The sequence below is a fragment of the Oncorhynchus tshawytscha genome, linkage group LG06 (assembly GCF_018296145.1).
Source record: "Oncorhynchus tshawytscha isolate Ot180627B linkage group LG06, Otsh_v2.0, whole genome shotgun sequence".
Taxonomy (NCBI): Eukaryota; Metazoa; Chordata; class Actinopteri; order Salmoniformes; family Salmonidae; genus Oncorhynchus; species Oncorhynchus tshawytscha.
In genome coordinates, this window is record NC_056434.1 from 55,169,649 (window position 1) to 55,191,068 (window position 21,420).

General features: G+C 41.1%; 1 protein-coding gene across 1 annotated transcript; it reads right to left on the minus strand.

Moving 5' to 3' along the window:
* Positions 1-3,505: 3,505 nt before the first annotated feature.
* On the minus strand, positions 3,506-14,030 carry LOC112253395 (leucine-rich repeat, immunoglobulin-like domain and transmembrane domain-containing protein 1). Its single transcript, XM_024425375.1, has 4 exons — positions 13,662-14,030; positions 12,694-13,154; positions 6,821-7,126; positions 3,506-6,142 (listed from the first exon to the last, which is right to left on the minus strand). The coding sequence occupies exons 1-4, from the start codon at positions 13,793-13,795 to the stop codon at positions 5,085-5,087; spliced, it is 1,959 nt and encodes a 652-aa protein (XP_024281143.1). The 5' UTR covers positions 13,796-14,030; the 3' UTR covers positions 3,506-5,084.
* Between the last annotated feature and the right edge of the window lie 7,390 nt (positions 14,031-21,420).

The window sequence follows — 21,420 nt, forward strand, 5'->3', positions numbered from 1 at the left end:
ACTTCTCTGAATCAGAGAGGTGCAGGGAGCTGCCTTTAACAACATCCACATCTTCAGTGCCCAGGGAACAGTTGGTTGACTGCTTTACTCAGGGGCAGAACAGCAGGTTTTTACCTTGTCGGGTTGGGGATTCGATCCAGCAACCTTACATTTACTGGCCCAAAGCTCTAACCACTAGGCTACCTGCCGCTCATCTGGAGGTGCTGGGAACTGCCTGAAGGCAAGAGGGACCACAGGGAAGTTACCATCAAAAATGTCTTTGATCGTGGTTAAGATTGAAGAATGGCTGATTTTGGATAACAAAATTCCACAGGAACTAAAGAACTGTTTAATTGTTTGTGAAATACTGAATAATAATACACTAGCGGCACCCATTCAGTCGATATAGATAGATGGGTCACCCATCCGCTAGACTGGATTTTAAATCAATCCATTGAGAGTGTATCAATGGCCCGGAGACAATAGAACTCATAAGCTAACTTAGTTAGCTAGTTTACATATTTTTTCAGACCAATGCGTTTGAAACATTTAATAGTTTTTTGTTTCCTCATCTGTTCATGCACCAGATTGGAATACAGAGTTTGTTTGCAACTGCGTAACGTTACTGCTTTCCTTCATTTGGGTGTAGTTTTACTTTTGTAACCTCAACAAGGACAATAATGCAAGCTAGCTAGCCTAGCTAGTTCACATTCCTTGACTAGCTAGCTAACAACATGAACTTGGCCATTGCTAGCTAGCTAAATGATGGTAAATGCTGTTTAATTGGCTAGTTTGCTACCTGGTTGTGTCCTTGCTAGCTGAGTTACTTAGCTAGCTAGCTACCTTGCTAAATTTAGATGGTTTGCCAAAGTTAGTCAATGTTGTTAGCTAGTTAGCTAACTAACGTTATATGTACATTCAGAGTGGAAAATAGCCCCTTCATTTATGTAGCTAATCTGGTGTGTCTTTCAATTAGGGCAATAGCCAGCCCTAGCATCATATTCACCACAGCACCTCATGGATAATAGCCATGGAGGTATTTAAAGTTATATTCACTATCTGTTCTTTCTTGCACAGTATTTACCACATTTCAGTGTAAGTTATTGTTCGGAAATTATGATTAATATGACTGAACAAATCATTTTAAATGTAACTGTAACTAAGTAAACTTATACTCTGTTTTATTATATCTGATTAATTATATGGGTTGTGGACTGTGAAAACAGATAAGGTCGTTAGCCTATGGTTGACCCTACAGAAACTTGGCTCTGGGGTTTTTAGATAAGGCAGTGAGTGCATTCCTAGGTTTTCTGTTATTAAAACTGTCAGTTCAGTGGTGATCGATAATGTTGAGGGGTCAAAAGTTATCTGGGAGTGTGTTAGTAAGTTAGAATGAACTTTTCATCTTACTTTGTCCTGGTCGAGAGGAGGGGATTCTGTTAAAGCATTGAAATGACGTCATGATCTGTATATAAACTGCTGCACCTGATTCAGTGGGAGCGCGCTCCGAGAATAAATTCTATTACCTATTATTGAAAGACTGGTCTGTGTCTATTTTATGCAAGCAAGAAATCTTAGAAATTCTCATAAAATAGATTAAGGGCTTTCAATTGATGAAAGCACATTGGCATAATTAAATTACAGTAACAGTTATTGATTCAAAAATGGCCAGGAGTGAGACACTACAACAGCCCAACAGTGCCAAATTTGGGCCGCAGAGGTAAGAACATACCAACTTAAATGTAAATATACTGAACAAAAATATGAACGCAACAGTACGTCAACAGTATGTCCAATCTGCCTCACAACCCGCAGACCTTGTGTAACCACGCCAACACAGGACCTCCACATCCGGCTTCTTCAACTGTGGGATCGTCTGAGATCAGCCACCCAGACAGCTGATGAAACTGTGGGTTCGCACAACTGAATAATTTCTGCACAAACTCTCTCAGGGAATCTCATTTGCGTGGTTGTTGTCCTCACCAGGGTCTTGACCTGAACGCAGTCCGGTGTAGTAACCGACATCAGTGGGAAAATGCTCACCTTTGATGGCCTCTGGCACGCTGGAGAAGTGTACTCTTCACTGATGAATCTGGATTTCAACTGTTCCGGGCAGATAAATCAAATCAAATTTATTTGTCACATACGCATGATTAGCAGATGTTAATGCGAGTGTAGAAAATGCTTGAGCTTCTAGTTCCGACAATGCAGTAATAACCAACGAGTAACCTAACCTAAAAATTCCAAACTACTACCTTAAACACACACGTGTAAAGGGATAAAGAATATGTACATAAAGATACATGAATGAGTGATGGTACAGAACGGCATAGGCAAGATGCAGTAGATGGTATCGAGTACAGTATATACATATGAGATGAGTAATGTAGGGTATGTAAACAAAGTGGCATAGTTTAAAGTGGCTAGTGATACATGTATTACATAAAGATGCAGTAGATGATATAGAGTACAGTATATACATATACATATCAGATGAGTAATGTAGGGTATTTAAACATTACATTAATATTAAGTAGCATTGTTTAAAGTGACTAGTGATATATTTTCCATCAATTTCCATCAATTCCCATTATTGAAGTGGCTGGAGTTGAGTCCGTGTGTTGGCAGCAGCCACTCAATGTTAGTGGTGACTGTTTAACAGTCTGATGGCCTTCAGATAGAAGCTGTTTTTCAGTCTCTCGGTCCCTGCTTTGATGCACCTGTACTGACCTCGCCTTCTGGATGATAGCGGGGTGAACAGGCAGTGGCTCGGGTGGTTGTTGTCCTTGATGATCTTTTTGGCCTTCCTGTGATATCGGGTGCTTGTAGGTGTCCTGGAAGGTACAGCCTGACAGGATGCTCTCAATTGTGCATCTGTAAAGGTTTGTGAGGGTTTAGGTGATAAGCCAAATTTCTGTTGAGCCTTCTTCACCACACTGTCTGTGTGGGTGGACCATTTCAATTTGTCCGTGATGTGTACGCCGAGGAACTTAAAAAAACGTTCCACCTTCACTACTGTCTCGTCGATGTGGATAGGGGGGTGCTCCCTCTGCTGTTTCCTGGAGTTCGCGATCATCTCCTTTGTTTTGTTGATGTTGATTGACAGGTTGTTTTCCTGACACCACACTCCGAGTGCCCTCACTTCCTCCCTGTAGGCGGTCTCGTCGGTGTTGGTAATCAAGGCCATTACTGTTGTGTCGTCTGCAAACTTGTTGATTTATTTGGTTGCGTGCATGACCATGCAGTCATGGGTGAACAGGGATTACAGGAGTGGCTGAGCATGCACCCTTATGGGGCGATAGCACTTCATGGTGACAGAAGTGAGTGCTACAGGGCGATAGTCATTTAGTTCAGTTACCTTTCCCTTCTTGAGTATAGAAACATCTTGAGTATAGGTGGCCATCTTGAAGCATGTGGGGACAGCAGACTGGGATAGGGAGCGATTACAGAATATGTCCGTAAACACATCAGCCAGCTGGTCTGCGCATGCTCTGAGGACGGAGCTAGGGAGGCCTTCTGGGCCAGCAGCCTTGCGAGTGTTAACACGTTTAAATGTCTGACTCACGTCGGCCACGGAGAAGGAGAGGGGGGCCCGCAGTCCATGGTAGTGGGCCCCGTTGGTGGCACTGTATTATCCTCAAAAGATTGCTGTTGCTCCCGTCCATATTTCAGAATGCAGCCTTTTGACAGCAAGCACTAATGTAAATGTAATCCACACTTGCATTAGTCCCCTCGTGTGGACATTGTCACAGCCTAAAAGCCAACGAAAAGGCAGCAGACAGACCTACGGTATGTTTTAGCAGGGAAGTTTGGTAGGGTGACCTGATTTGTAACTATGACAATTTTGTCTAACAGATTATGTACCCCAAAGTATATTTTTTTATTCTAGAGTGGGGGGCGGGTAAAGTGTAAGGGAATATTTATGCGCGCTTACTCTGGTCGGAATCGGCCCTTATGACATTCAGGCAAGCATTATAATATATTTACAACCCAAAAGTGATGTGAAATGCAATCGTAACTTATGACATAGGCAATGTATTTAGACTAAGATGCATCTGGGCTTAATAGCAAGCTAGCTAAACTAACTACAGGCTAACTAGGCAAAGCATTGCATCATGGGAGACAAAATGCACCCTGGGAATTGTAGAATGCTGTAGACGAGGGCAATGCAGAAGCTTCAAAATGACAAAAACTAGAAATCATGCAGTATGACTAACAAAAACGACAGATCATCACAATGTGTATGAAATCTTACAGTAGTGCATATGTACTAACAGCATAATAAATGTTGATAAAGGGGTGGAATTGTCCTTTATCTATGATAAATGTATTTGAATGAAATACTCGGGGGCCTTGTTTGTGGGCTCATTTATAACTAATAGTCCCCCAAATGTGTAAAAACTCATTACAATATTCAAATTCTCTGTTGAAATACTATACATTTCAGATGTAAAAAAAAATATTAATAATTTAATGTCAGAACTGATATTTCCATGATGGTGCATTGTCCAAGCGTCATCTGATAGAACCCCCAATGTGGTGGAGCCCAACGTGGGTGGAGAGGTGGGAGAGAGTCCTGTGCCCTGTGTGAGTGTGTTTGTGGGCGGCTAAGGTGAGAGAAAGGGAGAGAACCAGATATGTGTGTGGGGCTACCGTAAGTGAAAGGGAGACAGCAAGGTGTGTGTGTGGGACTGTGGTGAGTGTGAGCATTTCGACAAGGTGTGTGTGTGGGGCTGTGGTGAACCTCAGGGAGAGTGTGAGGTTTGTGTATGGGGCTGTGCTGTGGTGATGAGGAAATGTGTCTGTGGGACTTTGCTGAATTTGAGGTTGAGAGAAAGGATTAGGTATGTGGGGACAAGGTTTGTGTGTGGGGCTATGGTGAGCACGAGGTGTATGTATTGGGCTGTGGTGAGCATAAGGCGTCTGCGTGGGGATGTGATGAGAGTGAGGTGTGTGAGAATGAGACATGTGTGTGGGGCTATGATGTAGATGAGGTGTGTGTGTGTGGGGCTATGCTGTAGATGAGGTGTGTGTGTGTGGGGCTGTGTTGAGCCAGAGTGTGTGAGCGGGGGTGATAAGCATGGGGAGGGAGGTGGAGCATGATATCAGCAGAAGTACTCGTTGGGCTGTCCCTCTATCTTAGCCGTGGCCTCTGAGTCCAGACTGGAGCGGGCCGACAGCAGTCGGTTGGACTCCTCAGGGTTGAGTTTGGTCAGGTACTCACCATCCAACCCTTTAGCCTTGGTCCCGGGGGACAGCGTCTCAAAAGTCACGTACGAATCCTGGATGTCCTTGGACTTCTTGCCCCACATCTTCTGGATGCGCCTCTTGAGTGCGCCACAGCACACAATGACGGTGAGCGGCACGGCGATGACGCACGCCACCGTGATCACGATGACGTTGATGAGCTTCTGGGTGCCGGCTGCGCTGGCCGCCTCATCGGTTGAGAAGATGACGCATTGCTCCTTCTTGGGGATCAGGCCCCGGACGCAAACGCAAGCAATGTACTTGGTCTTGGGTACCAGGCCCTCGATGAAGACTCGATTCTGGCCCGCCGCCACATTGATCTTGCGCATGTCCCGCTCACCGAAGACAGCGTAGAGCACGCTGAAAGCTGTGGTGTTCTTGGCCTTGGGTGCCCGCCAGTTCAGGGTGATGGTGTTCTCTGTGTCGCCCAACACCTTGACAGAGCGAACTATCCGGTCCGGGTCATACTGGGCCTGGGCCAGGTTGCTCAGGTTGGTTTTCTCCAGCTCCAGGAGTCCGTCTGGACTAGGCAAAGTGGTTGGTCCAGGGATGGCTCTATCTGCCACACTCCCCACACCCTCAGGCACAGGGCTGGAGTCCAACACAACAAGTGGGGGTGGAGGGCTGGTGGTGGGAACCCCTACCCTAGCCACCAGTTTCTCCTGGTATGCTGCTTTCCCTATCCCATTGGGTTTCTTGACTTTGTTTTTTTTTACGGCAGCAGCAACCACGCTGGTTAGGTTGTTGTTGTTGTCGGGTTTTGGGGGTGCTTCAGAGATAACTAGGGAGATGACGGCCTCGGCATTGCCGGCGTAGTTATTGGCCTTGCAGACATACTTCCCTGTGTCACGGTAGGACACGGCCGGGACACTGAGGATTGACCAGACGATGCCTTCCTTGGAGTTCTCCTGCTGGACTGTAGCGCCAGAGAAGTGACATGGACACACTATTAGTCAGAGTATAACATTTAAATAAAATAATACAAAAGGTCATACAAAGAGAGAGATTCCCATTGAAAGTGTTTTTTAGTCGAGGAACATCCTTAATCAGCGTCCAGAAAATTGGCCCCCAATATCGAAAACATCCAATAATTGACCAATTTTTTTCTGTAATGAATCCTGTCCTTAACATTAAAAGTAAAGTATCCAGTATTGGAAGGAAAATTAGCTGTGTTGCATTCTCCCCACAGATGTCCTGGGGCTGACACCAAGGATATAGCTCTAGCTCTCTGTTTAATTACCAACATATTAACGCTACAGGGCAAACTGAATGAAAGTGTCTTAATTAACCAGGCACGAGTGCAAACTCACACATACGTGTACAGACTCAGAGAGAGAGAAGGCTCTATTCAATCGGTATCGTAGACAATTAGCATTACATTGTGATTTCAATTTAAAGACAATGTTCCCGTGTTAGTGGAGATAAACGCTGCATACTTGTCGGCTCAATCAGAAATTACATTTAAGATTTCTAGCGCGTAATCTGTAACGCTTCAGTGATATAGATTGAATAGAGCCCAGAGAAAAAGAAGCGTAAACACACACATAAACACACCTCAAACACACACAGGTACACAAATCCCTTGCTGACTTACCTGTCCCATTCAGGGCTTTCCCATCCGCCCTCCGCCAGGCCAGATCAGGACTGGGAATGCCGATGGTCCCGCAGCGCAGAAGCACATTGTTTCCCAAGGCGCTGCGGACTCGCGCCACTGCTGTGTGAATGCGCGGCGCCTGGCACCTCCGCACCTCGGCATCGCTGAACAGAACACCTGACAGGCTCTCGGGGGCGGAGCAGCGGAGGCGCGTGTCGATTAATGCCACGAAGAGCGCTGGCGACTTCTGGAACTGGATCAGGTCGTACAGGCGGCAGTCACACACCCAGGAGTTGTCATGGAGACCTGGATGGTTGAAGTTCAACTGATTCATTCACATGTCAGAATACAATTGAACTTTGAATTCTGTGATGAATAAAATAAAAAGGACGCTAATGGGGTTTGGTGAGGTCAGAGAAGAGGGGAAAGCACAAGAGTTACTATTTGAAGTGGGGGAAATGTTATAAGAAGGGCCCACAGTTATTCCTGGTCAGGTCACGTGGTCATGAAACACTCCTGGCCCTGGTCACTTTCACATTGTGAGAGTGTCTGTCTGGTTACACAGCTTTACTGTGCGGCTACAGCCCTGTGGATGTCTGTGTGAGGATTACTTACATGCTACACTAAACTACAATGACGGTGGTGGTGGTGATGCTGACGATGGTTAAATTGGGATTAAGGCAGTGATCCCACAATACTCAGATCATGTTGGCTTTTCCAGATGCTTTTGGAACACATCACCCATTCTTCTCTACTAAGCTGTATGGCATTTTAGGACCCCTTTAAGTATAAAAAAAATATATAATTATTATTTGATGAAAAATATGTATTTGGCCTTTCTGCTATTAGCACGCATTGCATAACAAATTCACTACATGGAACAACAGATAGTCCCCTCCCCAAAACCAATTTAAAGGAAATTTGTTCTGAAGTGTCTGTCCTATATATGAGAGATATAAGAAAGATCAGGAAACGTTTTTTAAATATATTTTTATTTACATATATTTAACCCCTTATTTTTGTCAAATGGTACCTGCGGACCTTCAGACTAGTATTGTAAAACAACAGACATGTACGTGTTCATCTCACCTTTACACAGATAGGTCATGTTCTTGTGTAGCCTAAACTGTTCGGACGCTACAGACAGAAGTTTGCAGATAGGCTGTACCAACTTGACGAGTCCCAAGACATGTACGTGTTCGTGAGAAATTTATATTTCCAAAGAGGGATCATAATAGCTTGTAGGCCATACTGTTCGGAAGCTACAGATGATTTTGTGAGAGTACCGCTTTTCGGATGTCTCATGGTCTGACAAACACCGCTCTAACTCCGTCAGCTTTCACAGCAGATACAGAAGTACGACAGAGGTGGGGCCTCGGACATCGACCTTAGGTAAATAAGTTAATTAATATGTTGATCAATGCAGGTCCTTATAAACCATTTACGGTTCTGTCTCAATCCACTGCATCGCCGGTGTCGGCCATTCGCACCGGTCTTCTCAGGAAAACATATGGTCTTCTCACTAAAGGTCTTCTCACGAAAACATATGTAAAGTCCGAACAGTTTGAACTAGAAACCATTTGGACCCCACTATCGAAAGCTGAGATTCGCATGGTCTGAGCAATTTATTTTTGGACTATCTTTTTTTGCCATGTATGAATATGTAATTCATTGTGCTTCTATGGGCTAATAGCAGTAAGACCCAATGCAATGTTTCATCAGGTAATTGTTTTATATTTTTTTGATACCGCCAGGGGCTTATTACCATATTACATTTTTCAAAAATATATTAGCGTAGTAGATATCGCCATCTAGAGGCTTAGACTCTTAGGGTTAAGGTCACAAAATAGCCCCTAGAACATATCAATGGTTAAACAAGGCAACAGCAAACATGTCATCCCCCACGAATGATGCAGCGTCTCTCCTTGGGCCAATTAGAGACAACAAGTCAAGCTCAAACAGGTCAGGAGAGATGCTTGTTCAAAGTTTGGATTACTATTGATTACTATAGCGCTCCACTTGGGTCAATCAGTGTAATTTGGTAAATGATAGCTCTCTATGGCAAGACGCATCATCAAAATCGGGTGAGTGGTGTCTGAGATATCATCATGGGGGACAACAGCAAGCACATAATACAGAGGATGTTTTCGAAAATATAGTCAACATTTTAATCCAAAACATTTATGCTGTTGTAACAGTGTGATATGTACAGTGCCTTGCAAAAGTATTCATCCCCCTTGGCATTTTTCCTAATGTGTTGCATTACAACCTGTCATTTAAAATGATTTTTATTTGGATTTCATGTACTGAACATACACAAAATAGTCCAAATTGGTGAAGTGAAATGAAAAAAATAACTTGTTTAAAAATGCTAAAAAAAGAAGTAAAAGTGGTGCGTGCATATGTATTCACCACCTTTGCTATGAAGCCACAAAATAAGATCTGGTGCAACCAATTACCTTCAGAAGTCACATAATTTGTTAAATAAAGTCTGCAATCTAAGTGTCACATGATCTGTCACATGATCTCAGTATATAAATACACCGGTTCTGAAACGCCCCAGAATCTGCAACACCACTAAGCAAGGGACACCACCAGCAAGGGGCACCATGAAGACCAAGGAGCTCTCCAAACAGGTCAGGGACAAAGTTGTGGAGAAGTACAGATGGGATATAAAAAAACATCCATAACTTTGAACATCCCACTGAGCACCATTAAATCCATTTTAAAAAGGTGGAAAGAATATGGCACCACAACAAACCTGCCAAGAGAGGGCCGCCCACCAAAACTCACAGACCAGGCAAGGAGGGCATTAATCAGAGAGGCAACAAAGAGACCAAAGATAACCCTGAAGGAGCTGCAAAGTGAAGATTGGAGTATCTGTCCATAGGACCACTTTAAGCCATACACTCCACACAGCTGGTATTTACGGAAGACTGGCCAGAAAAAAAGCCATTGCTTAAAGAAAAAAATAAGCAAACACATTTGGTGTTCAGCAAAAGGCATCTGGGAGACTTCCCAAACCTATGGAAGAAGGTCAGTCAGATGAGAATATAATTTAGCTTTTTGCCCATCAAGGAGAACACTATTTCTGGCGCAAACCCAACACCTCTCATCACCCCAAGAAAACCATCCCATAGTGGTGGCAGCATCATGGTGTGGGGATGTTTTCGGCAGGGACTGGGAAACTGGTCAGAATTGAAGGAATGATGGATGGCGCTAGGTACAGAGAAATTCTTGATGGAAACCTTCAAGTCTTCCAGAGATTTGAGACTGGGACAAAGGTTCACCTTCCAGCAGGACAATGACCCTAAGCATAATGCTAAAGCAACACTCAAGAGGTTTAAGGGGAAACATTTAAATGTCTTGGAATGGCCTAGTCAAAGTCAGACCTCAATCCAATTGAGAATCTGTGGTATGACTTAAAGATTGCTGTACACCAGTGGAACCCATCCAACTTGAAAGACCTGGAGTTTTGCATTGAAGAATGTGCTAAAATCCCAGTGGTTAGATATGCCAAACTTATTGAGACATACCCCACGAGACTCGCAGCTGTATTTGCTGCAAAAGGTGGCTCTACAAAGTACTGACTTTGGGCGGTCGATAATTATGCACGCCCAAGTTTAGTTTTTTTTGTCTTATTTCTGGTTTGTTTCACAAGAAAAAATATGTTGCATCTTCAAAGTGGTAGGCATGTTGTGTTAATCAAATTAGACAAACCCCCTCAAAAATCTATTTTAATTCCAGGTTAAAAGGCAACAAATTCACATCTGAATGTACTTACATTCAGTAATCTTGCTCTGATTTGTCATCCTGAGGGTGCCAGAGATAAAATGTAGCATAGTTTTGCTTGATTCTACAGTTTGAACCCCTGCTTGTAGCACCACACCCACCCCACCATCTAGAGTTGTGAAAGTTAGTGTTTAAGCTAATGATCCATCATATATGACATTCCTGGGAGTGTGTAAACTTACATTTTGTATCACCATATACTTTCTGTATGTTCTCTATAGTTATGTACTTAAATGTATCAATTGACCAATTCGGCACATTTGGGCAGACTTGATACAAAATATTGTCCAATGCTTTACTGGATCAATCTGCAACTTTGCATACAGACTGCTGCACACCTAGTGGCCAAAATCTAAATTTCGCTTAAACTGCAATGTTATATTATGGCCTCTCTCTTGCATTTCAAAGATCATGGAAAAAATATATATAAAACACTTTTTTTGTATTATCTTTTACCAGATCTAATGTGTTATATTCTCCTACATTAATGTCACATTTCCACAAACCTCAAAGTGTTTCCTTTCATATGGTATCAAAAATATGCATATTCTTGCTTCAGGTCCTGAGCTACATGCAGTTAGATTTAGGTATGACATTTTAGGTGAATATTGATAATTGATTTTACATTTTAGGATCTGTGTAAGTATTCAATATACATACATACATACATACATACATACATACATACACACACACACACACACACACACACACACACACACACACACACACACACACACACACACACACACACACACATACATACATACATACATACATACATACATACATACATACATACATACATACATACATACATACATACATACATACATACATACATACATACATACATACATACATACATACATACATACATAAATACATACAGTTGAATTTGATCTTACTGCTATTAGCCTATAGAAACGCATTGAATAAGAGATTCACACATGGAAAAACAGTCAAGAAATGTATCAAAAGGAAGTATGTTTTGAATTGTCTGTCCTATATCTGAGAGACATAAGAAAGCTCAGAATATTTTGTTGTTAGAGTGGAGTGATCTGTATACCTTCCTATTCACTTCCATTAGTTTTTCAGCCTGGTACCGGGTTACCTTCAGATGAGTCCCATGCAACTTTTGGCGGGTATAGAGCAAAACAGAGAACACCATAGTGTTCGTGAGAGTCAAATCTTTCCATCATATTAGTGTGTAGGCCAAACTGCTCGGACGCTACAGACAGAAGTTGGCACATCGGCTGTTCTTACTTCCGACAAGTCCTGTGATGCTTCTAGGGGTCGTAAATCCGTTCCAACTCTACAGACGTTTTTGTGAGGAGAACGATTTTTGGGAAGTCTCGTGGTCTGACAAACACAGCTGTATCTCTACCACCTTCCACCGCAGATGTGGAAGGCCGACATCGGCAGATGCGGTGGATTGAGACGCAGCCCATGCAAAAAAACATATCTATAGCTTAAACAGACAGATTTTGATGGGAATATTTGTATTATGCTAATTAGATCATATAATATATGCCATTTAGCAGACACTTTTATCCAAAGCAACTTACAGCCATAAAGTTCAGCACTGGCGCAGACATCAACTCTAGGGGCCAAAACATTTATAAAGTATTCATAAATAGGCCTCACTTTACATTAGGCCATGCAAAGACTTAACTATAATGATTATTAAATGGTTTACAAGGACCTATATTAAACGTCTTTTGAATTATCTTATTAATCATTATTAAATACTTAAAATTGTGAATAAATGTGGGAATAACTAGCTAGTTATTCACACACTCATAAACAACTTAAGTATTTAATAATACTAACATTTACAAATGGGGGAGTAATGATAAATAAATGAATAAACTAATTACTAATCCATTATAAATGCTTAATTACAAGGTGCTATTAAAAAGTGATAGGGTACTGATGTCCTGTGGCTTTATATTAGAGCTGCCTTCTAGACACATCTCACTTGTAAATGAGATTGTACCTCAATGGTACATGTGATCACCTATTTAATTAGGTTAGATAAATAGAAGGAAAAATAAAAGGTAAAAATCGCTTTGCCTTACCAAGTATCATTTTGGAGCTATCTGGGCCATGCGAAGATTTAACTGTTAGCCAAGTGGCTAGCACCTCGGCCGGGACAGTCAGAAGGTTGTTGCTGGACAGATCCAGGTAGGTCAGGTTTTTTATATACATTGTGGCGTCTGCGGGAACTGAGGTCAACCGGTTGTTGTGCAAGTCCAGCAGCCTGAGGCTGGACATATCCATAAGAGACTCCCAGGGGAAAGAAGTGAGGGCATTCCCATCCAGTCTCAGCTCCTCCAGATCTAGCAGCCCACGGAAACTGTCCGAGTTGAGAGCGGACAGCACGTTAAAGGACATCCAAAGGAACTCCAGATTTCGGAGGTAGTTGAAGGCTTCACTTGGGATCCGTTGGATGGCTGTTTTCTCGATACGCAGCTTGGACGTGTCCACGGGGAAATTGGCAGGCACAAGGGAGATCTCAGGGTCATTGCAAATGACACTCCTGAGGAAACATAACGGGATGTGTTTAATTTAGGCTTATATTATTTCAATCAAAATGTGTGAGGAAAGAAACAAAGTGATTATTATTTGACCTGTAATTTTGTTTTAAAGAAATAAGAAAAAAATTGCTGTGAATTATTTATGTGAAATTCATAAATAAATTTATATTGGCTATATGTCCATTAATATTATAATTATTTGCATCATAATTATAGTCAATCAATAAAACTCTCACGAACAACTCAACTCCGAGAGATTGTCAGAGATGGAGAGTTGGTCGACCTGCCATCGCAAGATAATCCTACATTAAATACAATTGGACATCATGCACTCCCCTAATTGAATTTGTCCACGTGCTGATGGCACAGTTTGCGGAAAACATATGTGATCACGGGAGAAAAGTATCTTCAATTAGAGAGAATGCATGTGCACATGAGTGCGCAAACGAATACATTGTGAGCATAAAACGATCACCTGTTTGGCGTTGTCATTCATTTCTTCTACTCACCTGGCCTTAGATCCATCACTTAGGTTGTGAAAGAAACAGCTGCACTGTGACGGGCACGCACTCACCGAGGAGGGAAACGCACCTGTCGCCAGGTAGAGTCCCAGGAAGAACACAAGGAACATTTTGGCCCACATTTATCTGCAGACTGCACAGCTAGTCTGCATGCATCCAGTCAGCGCCCACTGAAGCCAAAGAGATCTGAATATCTAATTTACCGGAATATCATCCTTTGGTAGGCTTTGTCCCACCGCTTCGCTGTCCCATAGTGATCAGACTGCTATGAGTCCCAAGATAAAAAGGATAGACAAGGATTAGCGAAAGGACTGTAGTTCTTTTCATCTGGATGCGTATTGCATCCCGGAATCCGCAGAGATGTCCCTATTTATCATCACCGAAAATACTTCAGAATTTGTCATAATCCACTGATGTTTATTTTTTTTCTCCCCCACAAAAACAGTGTGTTCATTTAAGCCCTGCCGTGACTGCTAATCTGTTGTAAGGGCTGCGTTGGTTTTGCCACAAGGTGGCCCAAATACAGCACAAATGCCAGATCCAACGGGACTGCTTTGTCAGCTTTGAGCTCCAGAGATTCAATGCATTCATTTTCACATGTGCATTCAGGAAATGTCCTTTGGTATGTGAATACATACTCAATTACCAATTCAGTATTTCAATCAGAGTAATTTAAATGAACAGTGTTATAATAAAAGCTTAAGCATGCAATGTTTATATGTGGGTTAAAGTAACATTGCTAGGAATGAATGGAAGAAAAGAGAATCTGAGGATACTTTAAGTGGATTTTGAATTTGAGAAAGCAAATAACCATACAGTGCAACACCCCTGGAGCAGTTTAGGGGTTAAATTACTTGTTCAAGGGCACAATGGCAGAATATTGGTGACTAGGACACTGATGTCAGCAATTCTCAGGTTGGCGACCCACTCCCCACCAGATGTTTCCTGTCGGAGCTTGGATATAGTATTTATGATGACCCACTCAGACCCTTGCAATAGGCTTTTCATTTTCACTATCTAATAGCACAACCAAATGACTTGAATTGCCGTTAAGATTGCATTAATAAAAAAGTACATGGTGCAAATGATCAATGCTGATCAAGATTCTGCACAGATTATTAAAGCAATTGTGAAGATCTCTACAAACCTGTGACCTTCTTCAAAATGCACATTTTCGATGATTACATACGAGAATGTAGAGTTACAGTACACCAAAATGTGGCCATGGATGTTTTACTCATTTTAATTGTGTTTGGTCTTCTCCACAGCCAAAAATCTACATAAAAAAAGCTGGACAGTGCATTCGTATAGTATTCAGACCCCTTGACTTTTTTCAAATGTTGTTACTTTACAGACTTATTTTAGAATGTATTTTCCCCCCATCATCAATCTACACACAATACCCCATAATGACAAAGCCAAAATGTTTGCACATTTATTAAAAAATAAAACGTATGTGATATTTATATAATTATTCAGACCCGTTACTCAGTACTTTGTTGAAGAACCTTTGGCAGTGATTACAGCCTTGAGTCTTCTTGGGTATGACGCTACAAGCTTGGCACACAAGTATTTGCAGAGTTTCTCCCAATTTTCTCTGCAGATCCTCTTAAGCACTGACAGGTTGAATGGGGAGCGTCGCTGCACAGCTATTTTCAGGTCTCTCCAGAGATGTTTGACCGGGATCTGGCTGGACCACTCAAGGACATTCAGAGACCTGTCCTGAAGCCACTCCTGTGTTGTCTTGGCTATGTAATTAGGGTCATTCTCCTGTCGTTGTCTTCTGAAAAACATCCAAAGTAAGATGCTGCCACCACCATGCTTCACCGTAGGGATGATGCCAGGTTTCCTCCAGACCTGACACTGGAGGCCAAAGAGATAAATCTTGTTTCTCATGGTCTGAGAGTCTTTAGGTGGCTGTTGGCAAACTCCAAGCGGGCTGTCAAGTGCCTTTTACTGAAGGAGTGGCTTCAGTCTGGCCACTCTACCATAAAGGCCTGATTGATAGAGTGCTTCAGAGATGGTTGTCTTTCTGGAAGGTTCTCCCATCCCGAAAGAGGAACTGGAGCTCTGTCAGAGTGACCATCGGGTTCTTGGTCACCTCCCTGACCAAGGCCCTTCTCCCCCGATGCTACACAATCCTGTTTCGGAGCTCAATGGAAAATTCCTTCGACCTCATGGCTTGGTTTTTGTTCTGACATGCACTGTCAACTGTGGGACCGTGTATATATACAGGTGTCCAAATCATGTCCAATTAGGGCTGGTCAGTATACCGTGTTTTGTGATATACCGGTATTGATGCACAGACCGATTTGGATTTTTACTTTACCATCTATACCGATATTTTAATGTTTGGTTTGCTAAATGTGACACTGGAGTCATCTCTCTACACTCTCTCTATGCCACTTTCCAAACAGACCTAGCCACGCCCCCTGTCACTCAAGGAGCGCATTTGATGTTCCTCAACCACGAGACACTTGCGTTCAGTCTGTATGGTCAACGTAGCATATGCAACACTGTTGATGACAACGATGCAGTTGTCACTTTGCTTCTTAATATAAAATCTACTAGCATTCTATAAATACACTATCAGCTCGTGTTTCTTACATCTTCAAACAGCTAGTTTGTATTTTCTTAGCAAGTTGTTCCTAAATCTTGTTAGACACTAATGCTAATCGCCAGCTAGCTAATAAATGTACTGAGTAAGAGCAAGCGTAATTAGTGATTGTGTAGACCTAATTCAGCATGTTGTTGACCAACAGTGTCTTCTTAATTAAAGAGGTAAACGCAAAGCAAGAATATGTTATCTACATGAAGTAGCGAAGAGAAAACATTCAATGTAGCCAAAGATTTTAGGGTCCCCTAGGAAACACCTATCAACACATTAGTTCCTACCCTGTCACAATAACTACTCCTTGGCATTTTAATTTGTTGTCATTTCAAACTCTGTATTAAAAGTGCCCACTATTATATTCTAACTATATAATTAGAATAGACATTCTATTCCCATGATTCCAACAGTTAACTCAAGCGTTAACGCAAGTAAAATTGCAACATTTGGTTAAAAATATGGCCCAGATTACTTGCCCAGATCATGCAGCCCTATGTGGCGGTGTGGAAATTATCTCAAATGCAGACACTTATGAAAATGATGACTTTTTTGGGGTTGAAGTTGAATTGAACAGTATTAAAACAATTAGAATGGAGAAAGACCCATTAAAATCACTTAGAATGTATGTGTTTGCACCCTAGGGTCACGCCCTACTCAAAGCAAATTTAGAACTTTTATTATTAAAAAACATAAAATTACCATCAATCTTTTTAAAAAATATAGCACAGCCCTATGTCCAATCAATTGAATTTACCACTGATGGACTCCAATCAAGTTGTAGAAATATCTCAAGGGTGATCAATGGAAACAGGATGCACCTGAGCTCAATTTTCGAGTCTCATAGCAAAGGGTCTGAAAACGTATGTAAAAAAAGGTATCTGTTTATATTTTTTTTTTTTATACATTTGCAAACATTTCTAAAAACCTGTTTTAATTTTGTCATTATAGGATATTGTGTGTAGATTGATGAGGACAATTTATTTAATCAATTTTAGAATAATGCTGTAAAGTAACAAAATGTGGAAAAAGGGAAGGGGTCTGAATACTTTCCAAATGCAAATGTATATTCTGCTTGGATAGTTCCATCTATGCCACTGGCTTAGTCCTATTCTTTAACTTAGAGTTCCTTTTTTTAGGATCCTCCCCTTTTTAAATATTTTCGCCTAAAATGACATCCCTAAATCTAACTGCCTGTAACTCAGGCACTGAAGCAAGGGTATGCATATTCATGGTACCATTTGAAAATAAACACTTTGAAGTTTGTGGAAATGTGAAAGGAAAGTAGGAGAATATAACACAATAGATCTGGTAAAAGATAGTACAAAGAAAAAAAAACTATGTATTTTTGTATTTTTGTTGTATCATCATCTTTAAAATGCAAGAGAAAGGCCATAATGTATTATTCCAGGCCAGCTGCAATTTATATTTTGAACGGCAGCGATGGCAGCGGTGTATGTGCAAAGTTTTTGACTGATCCAAATGAACCAATGCATTTCTGTTCAAGATGTTGTATTAAGACTGCCAAAATGTGCCTAATATGTTTATTCATAACTTTTCATGTTCAAAACTGTGCATCTCCTCAAACAATAGCATGGTATTCTTTCACTGTAATAGCTACTGTAAATTAGACAGTGCAGTTAGATTAACAATAATTTAAGCTTTTTGCCAATATCAGATATGTCTATGTCCTGGGAAATGTTCTTATTACTTACAACCTCATGCTAATCGCATGAGCCTATGTTAGCGCAACAATCCCGTGGATGGGACACCGATCCCAAATAATCAATTATTAACTTGTCAACAAACTGGAATCAAATGTGAAATCAATCAAAGCTTGAAATCCTACAACACTAGCCCCCTTTTTTTCTATCTAAAACCTAAAATTGTTCTTCAGCTGTCCCCATAAGAGAATCCTTTGAAGAGCCCTTTTAAGTTCCATGTACAGTAGGGAGTTCTCCACAGAGAGTTCTACATGCAACCCAAAAGGGTTCTATATGGAACCAAAAAGGGTGCTCCTATGGGAACACCCGAAGAACCCCTTTGGAACCATTTTTTCTAAGAATGTAGGCTTATATCCACTGTCTTTTTTTAGTTGAATCCTGGGATAAATTGAACCAACAGCTGCTGCTGATTTTTCGAAAATGCAATAGGCCTAGATAGTATTATTGATGAAATATGATTACATTGACAAAGTTTGATTGCATTTCATTAGCTCTATTAAAACTACCCTTTGGAACGACTTATGAAAAATACTATTTAGTTTTAAAGTGGAGATCCCTCAACAATCAACAATCTCACAATAGCCCATTGGTAATAGTCAGTGATAAATGCTTGGTCAAAGCCCTGCATGGGACCCGGGAATTGGATCGCTGTAGATAGATTTGATATGCCATTTAGCAGACACTTTTATCCATCGCGACTTACAGTCATGCGTTCATACATTGTACATGCGGGTGGTCCCAGGAATCGAACCCACTAGGTGCCATGCTTAACCAACTAACCTACAGCAGATCAACTTGCCAGTAGGAGGTGCTGTCCAGCCTATAGTTTTTCCTGCCTTCCTGCCTTTCCAGCCTAGTGGTTAGAGTGTTGGACTAGTAACCGAAAGGTTGCAAGTTCAAATCCCTGAGTGTGTCAAGGTACGAATCTGTTGTTCTGCCGCTGAACAGGCAGTTAACCCACTGTTCCTAGGCCGTCATTAAATATAAGAATTTGTTCTTAACTGACTTGCCTAGTTCAATAAAGGTAAAATAAAACACATAACGTTGAAGTTCTGACATTGTTAAACTAGGTACAAAGGAGATTGGAGTGCCATTTTAATATGATGACATAATCCTGTGGTTTAAATGTCACCCTCAAAACAAAAGTTGATGTCTTTTTGCATATCTAATATTTTACATGTAGATTCCACGTTCCACAATGCGTTGACAAATAACATTGAAACAACATTGACTCAACCAGTTTATACCCAGTGGGTAGGGTGTTATACGAGAGCCTGTAATATCTGTAAAATGTATTTCTGTAGAAAGTCTATCAAGAGTGACAGGCTACTCCTGCACCTATGGGCCACAACTATTGCTACTGTATGTATGAATGAGAAGCATCAAATCATGGAAAAAGAGACGTTTTAATCAGCATTGCCATGGTGATATATACTCTAGGCCATGGGTGTCATTGCTGTTCTACAGCTATTCTGATCTTAAATTTTTTGGTGTTGGATGACAAAGAAATAAACTTAAAAGGCTGTGTGTGTACATACGCGCGCACGCGTGTGTGTCTGCCTGTCTATCAGTCTGTCTTTCTATCATGTGTGAGTGAGTGAGTCTGTCTTTTTGCTGTGTGAAGTTGTGTGTTTACCTGTCTCCCTGGCTGTAGTCTGTGTGTGTACATGTGTGTGTGCACTCATGTTCTCTCTAAATATACAGTTTTTAACCTTCATTGACTGACTAAACCCTCTCAAATCATCTTAAATTATAGTCTCATGGGGCATATTTTTGGCAGATACAATTTACAGTCCAGAGACATTTGGCATATATTTTTTTAAGAAATTGAAAATATTGAAAGGTTATCAACACGTTTCCCCAACAAACTTGCATAGGTAAAAAATATTGAAATGAGAGATATTGACAAAGTAAAATGTTGGAAATAAATTGTACTGTGTGGGTCAGATATAATTACTGAAAAAATATTTCAATTTTGTATTTATTTTTAGTGAGAAATATGTTTTTCTTGAAGGCCAAAAAGCCCATGTACAGATGACAATTCCCCTGTCCCCTAAAGCCAGCCGTATTGAGGTCAGCCAAGGACAGACAGATGTGTGTGCTTGGCTTCATATCAGAGACAACTAAGAGCTACGTTATAAACAGGTCTGTTTATAATGACACAAATCTGTATCAGACGAGTCATGTTAGAGACTCATACAGGACAGATAACTAAAATACATAGCCTAGTTTTTATCACATTAAAAAGACAAATATTTCATAGCGTCAGATCTGCATAAACATGTGTTGAAACATGTATTTATTTTGGTCACAGACCAAAACAGAAACTGAAAGCACACGTATCTGAATCCGTTTATTAAAATATGCAATACGCAAAACATTACAGAATTCCCAATGACCTCATTTAGTAATGATGATTTGCATCGTCATATGAATTTGCACATTTAAAAAAAAAAGTCATGTTTTCAATTACATTTCCCATGGTTTCCCAATCTGATAATCCAGATTTGTAGCCAGGCAATATGACTCTCATTCTCCCCTCTAACCCTATGGTACGAAAAGTTGCCAATTGGGATGTTGCAATTATAGCATGCTCCACTAAAGTATAGATAGTATAATTTATGCCAAGTGTTGGCTTTTATATCTCTCACGACTTTGTCAGAAACCCTCTAGTCTTTATGATTGTTCAACAGAACATCTTTTTGTATTACAGAACTATAGCAATGTTTACAGGGTTGACTTGCAATTAGATCTGTTTACTCATGATAGTTATTAATATAGATCTCACAACTTGAATTATGTAATTTTGTATTTATCCTTTATTTAACTAGGCAAGTCAGTTAAGAACAAATTCTTATTTACAATGACAGCCTACACCGGCCAAACCCGGACAATGCTGGGCCAATTGTGCACCACCCTATGGGACTCCCAATCACAGCCAGTTGTGATACAGCCTGGATATGAACCAGGGTGTTTGTTGTGACGCTCTAACACTGAGATGCAATGCCCACGACCGCTGCACCACTCGAGAATATGTGTGTTTATTTATTATGTTTATAGCTAAGAAGATACTCATCCAATGAAAAGTGTACTATTTTATCACTGGCTGACTTTGAAGAAGGCAAACTGACAGCAGCTGATATTGTAGATGATCTACAGGCCTTCATGTTATACTGTTTATAGGCCTATACATGTAATGTAGCCTATAGGGCTGTAAATGGTGCTCTATAATATATTACTGCCATGCAAGCTCTTCATTAGCCTACAATAAGCATGAATTAATGGATGTAGGCTATATGGCTAGGTGCTGTACATCCTTTCAATGAGCTGGACACCTGTTGACTGTAGACCTGTAGTTTACATCAAACGCGTGCATTTGACATCACAGGCATCCTTCTCCAGACGGTGGTCGCAC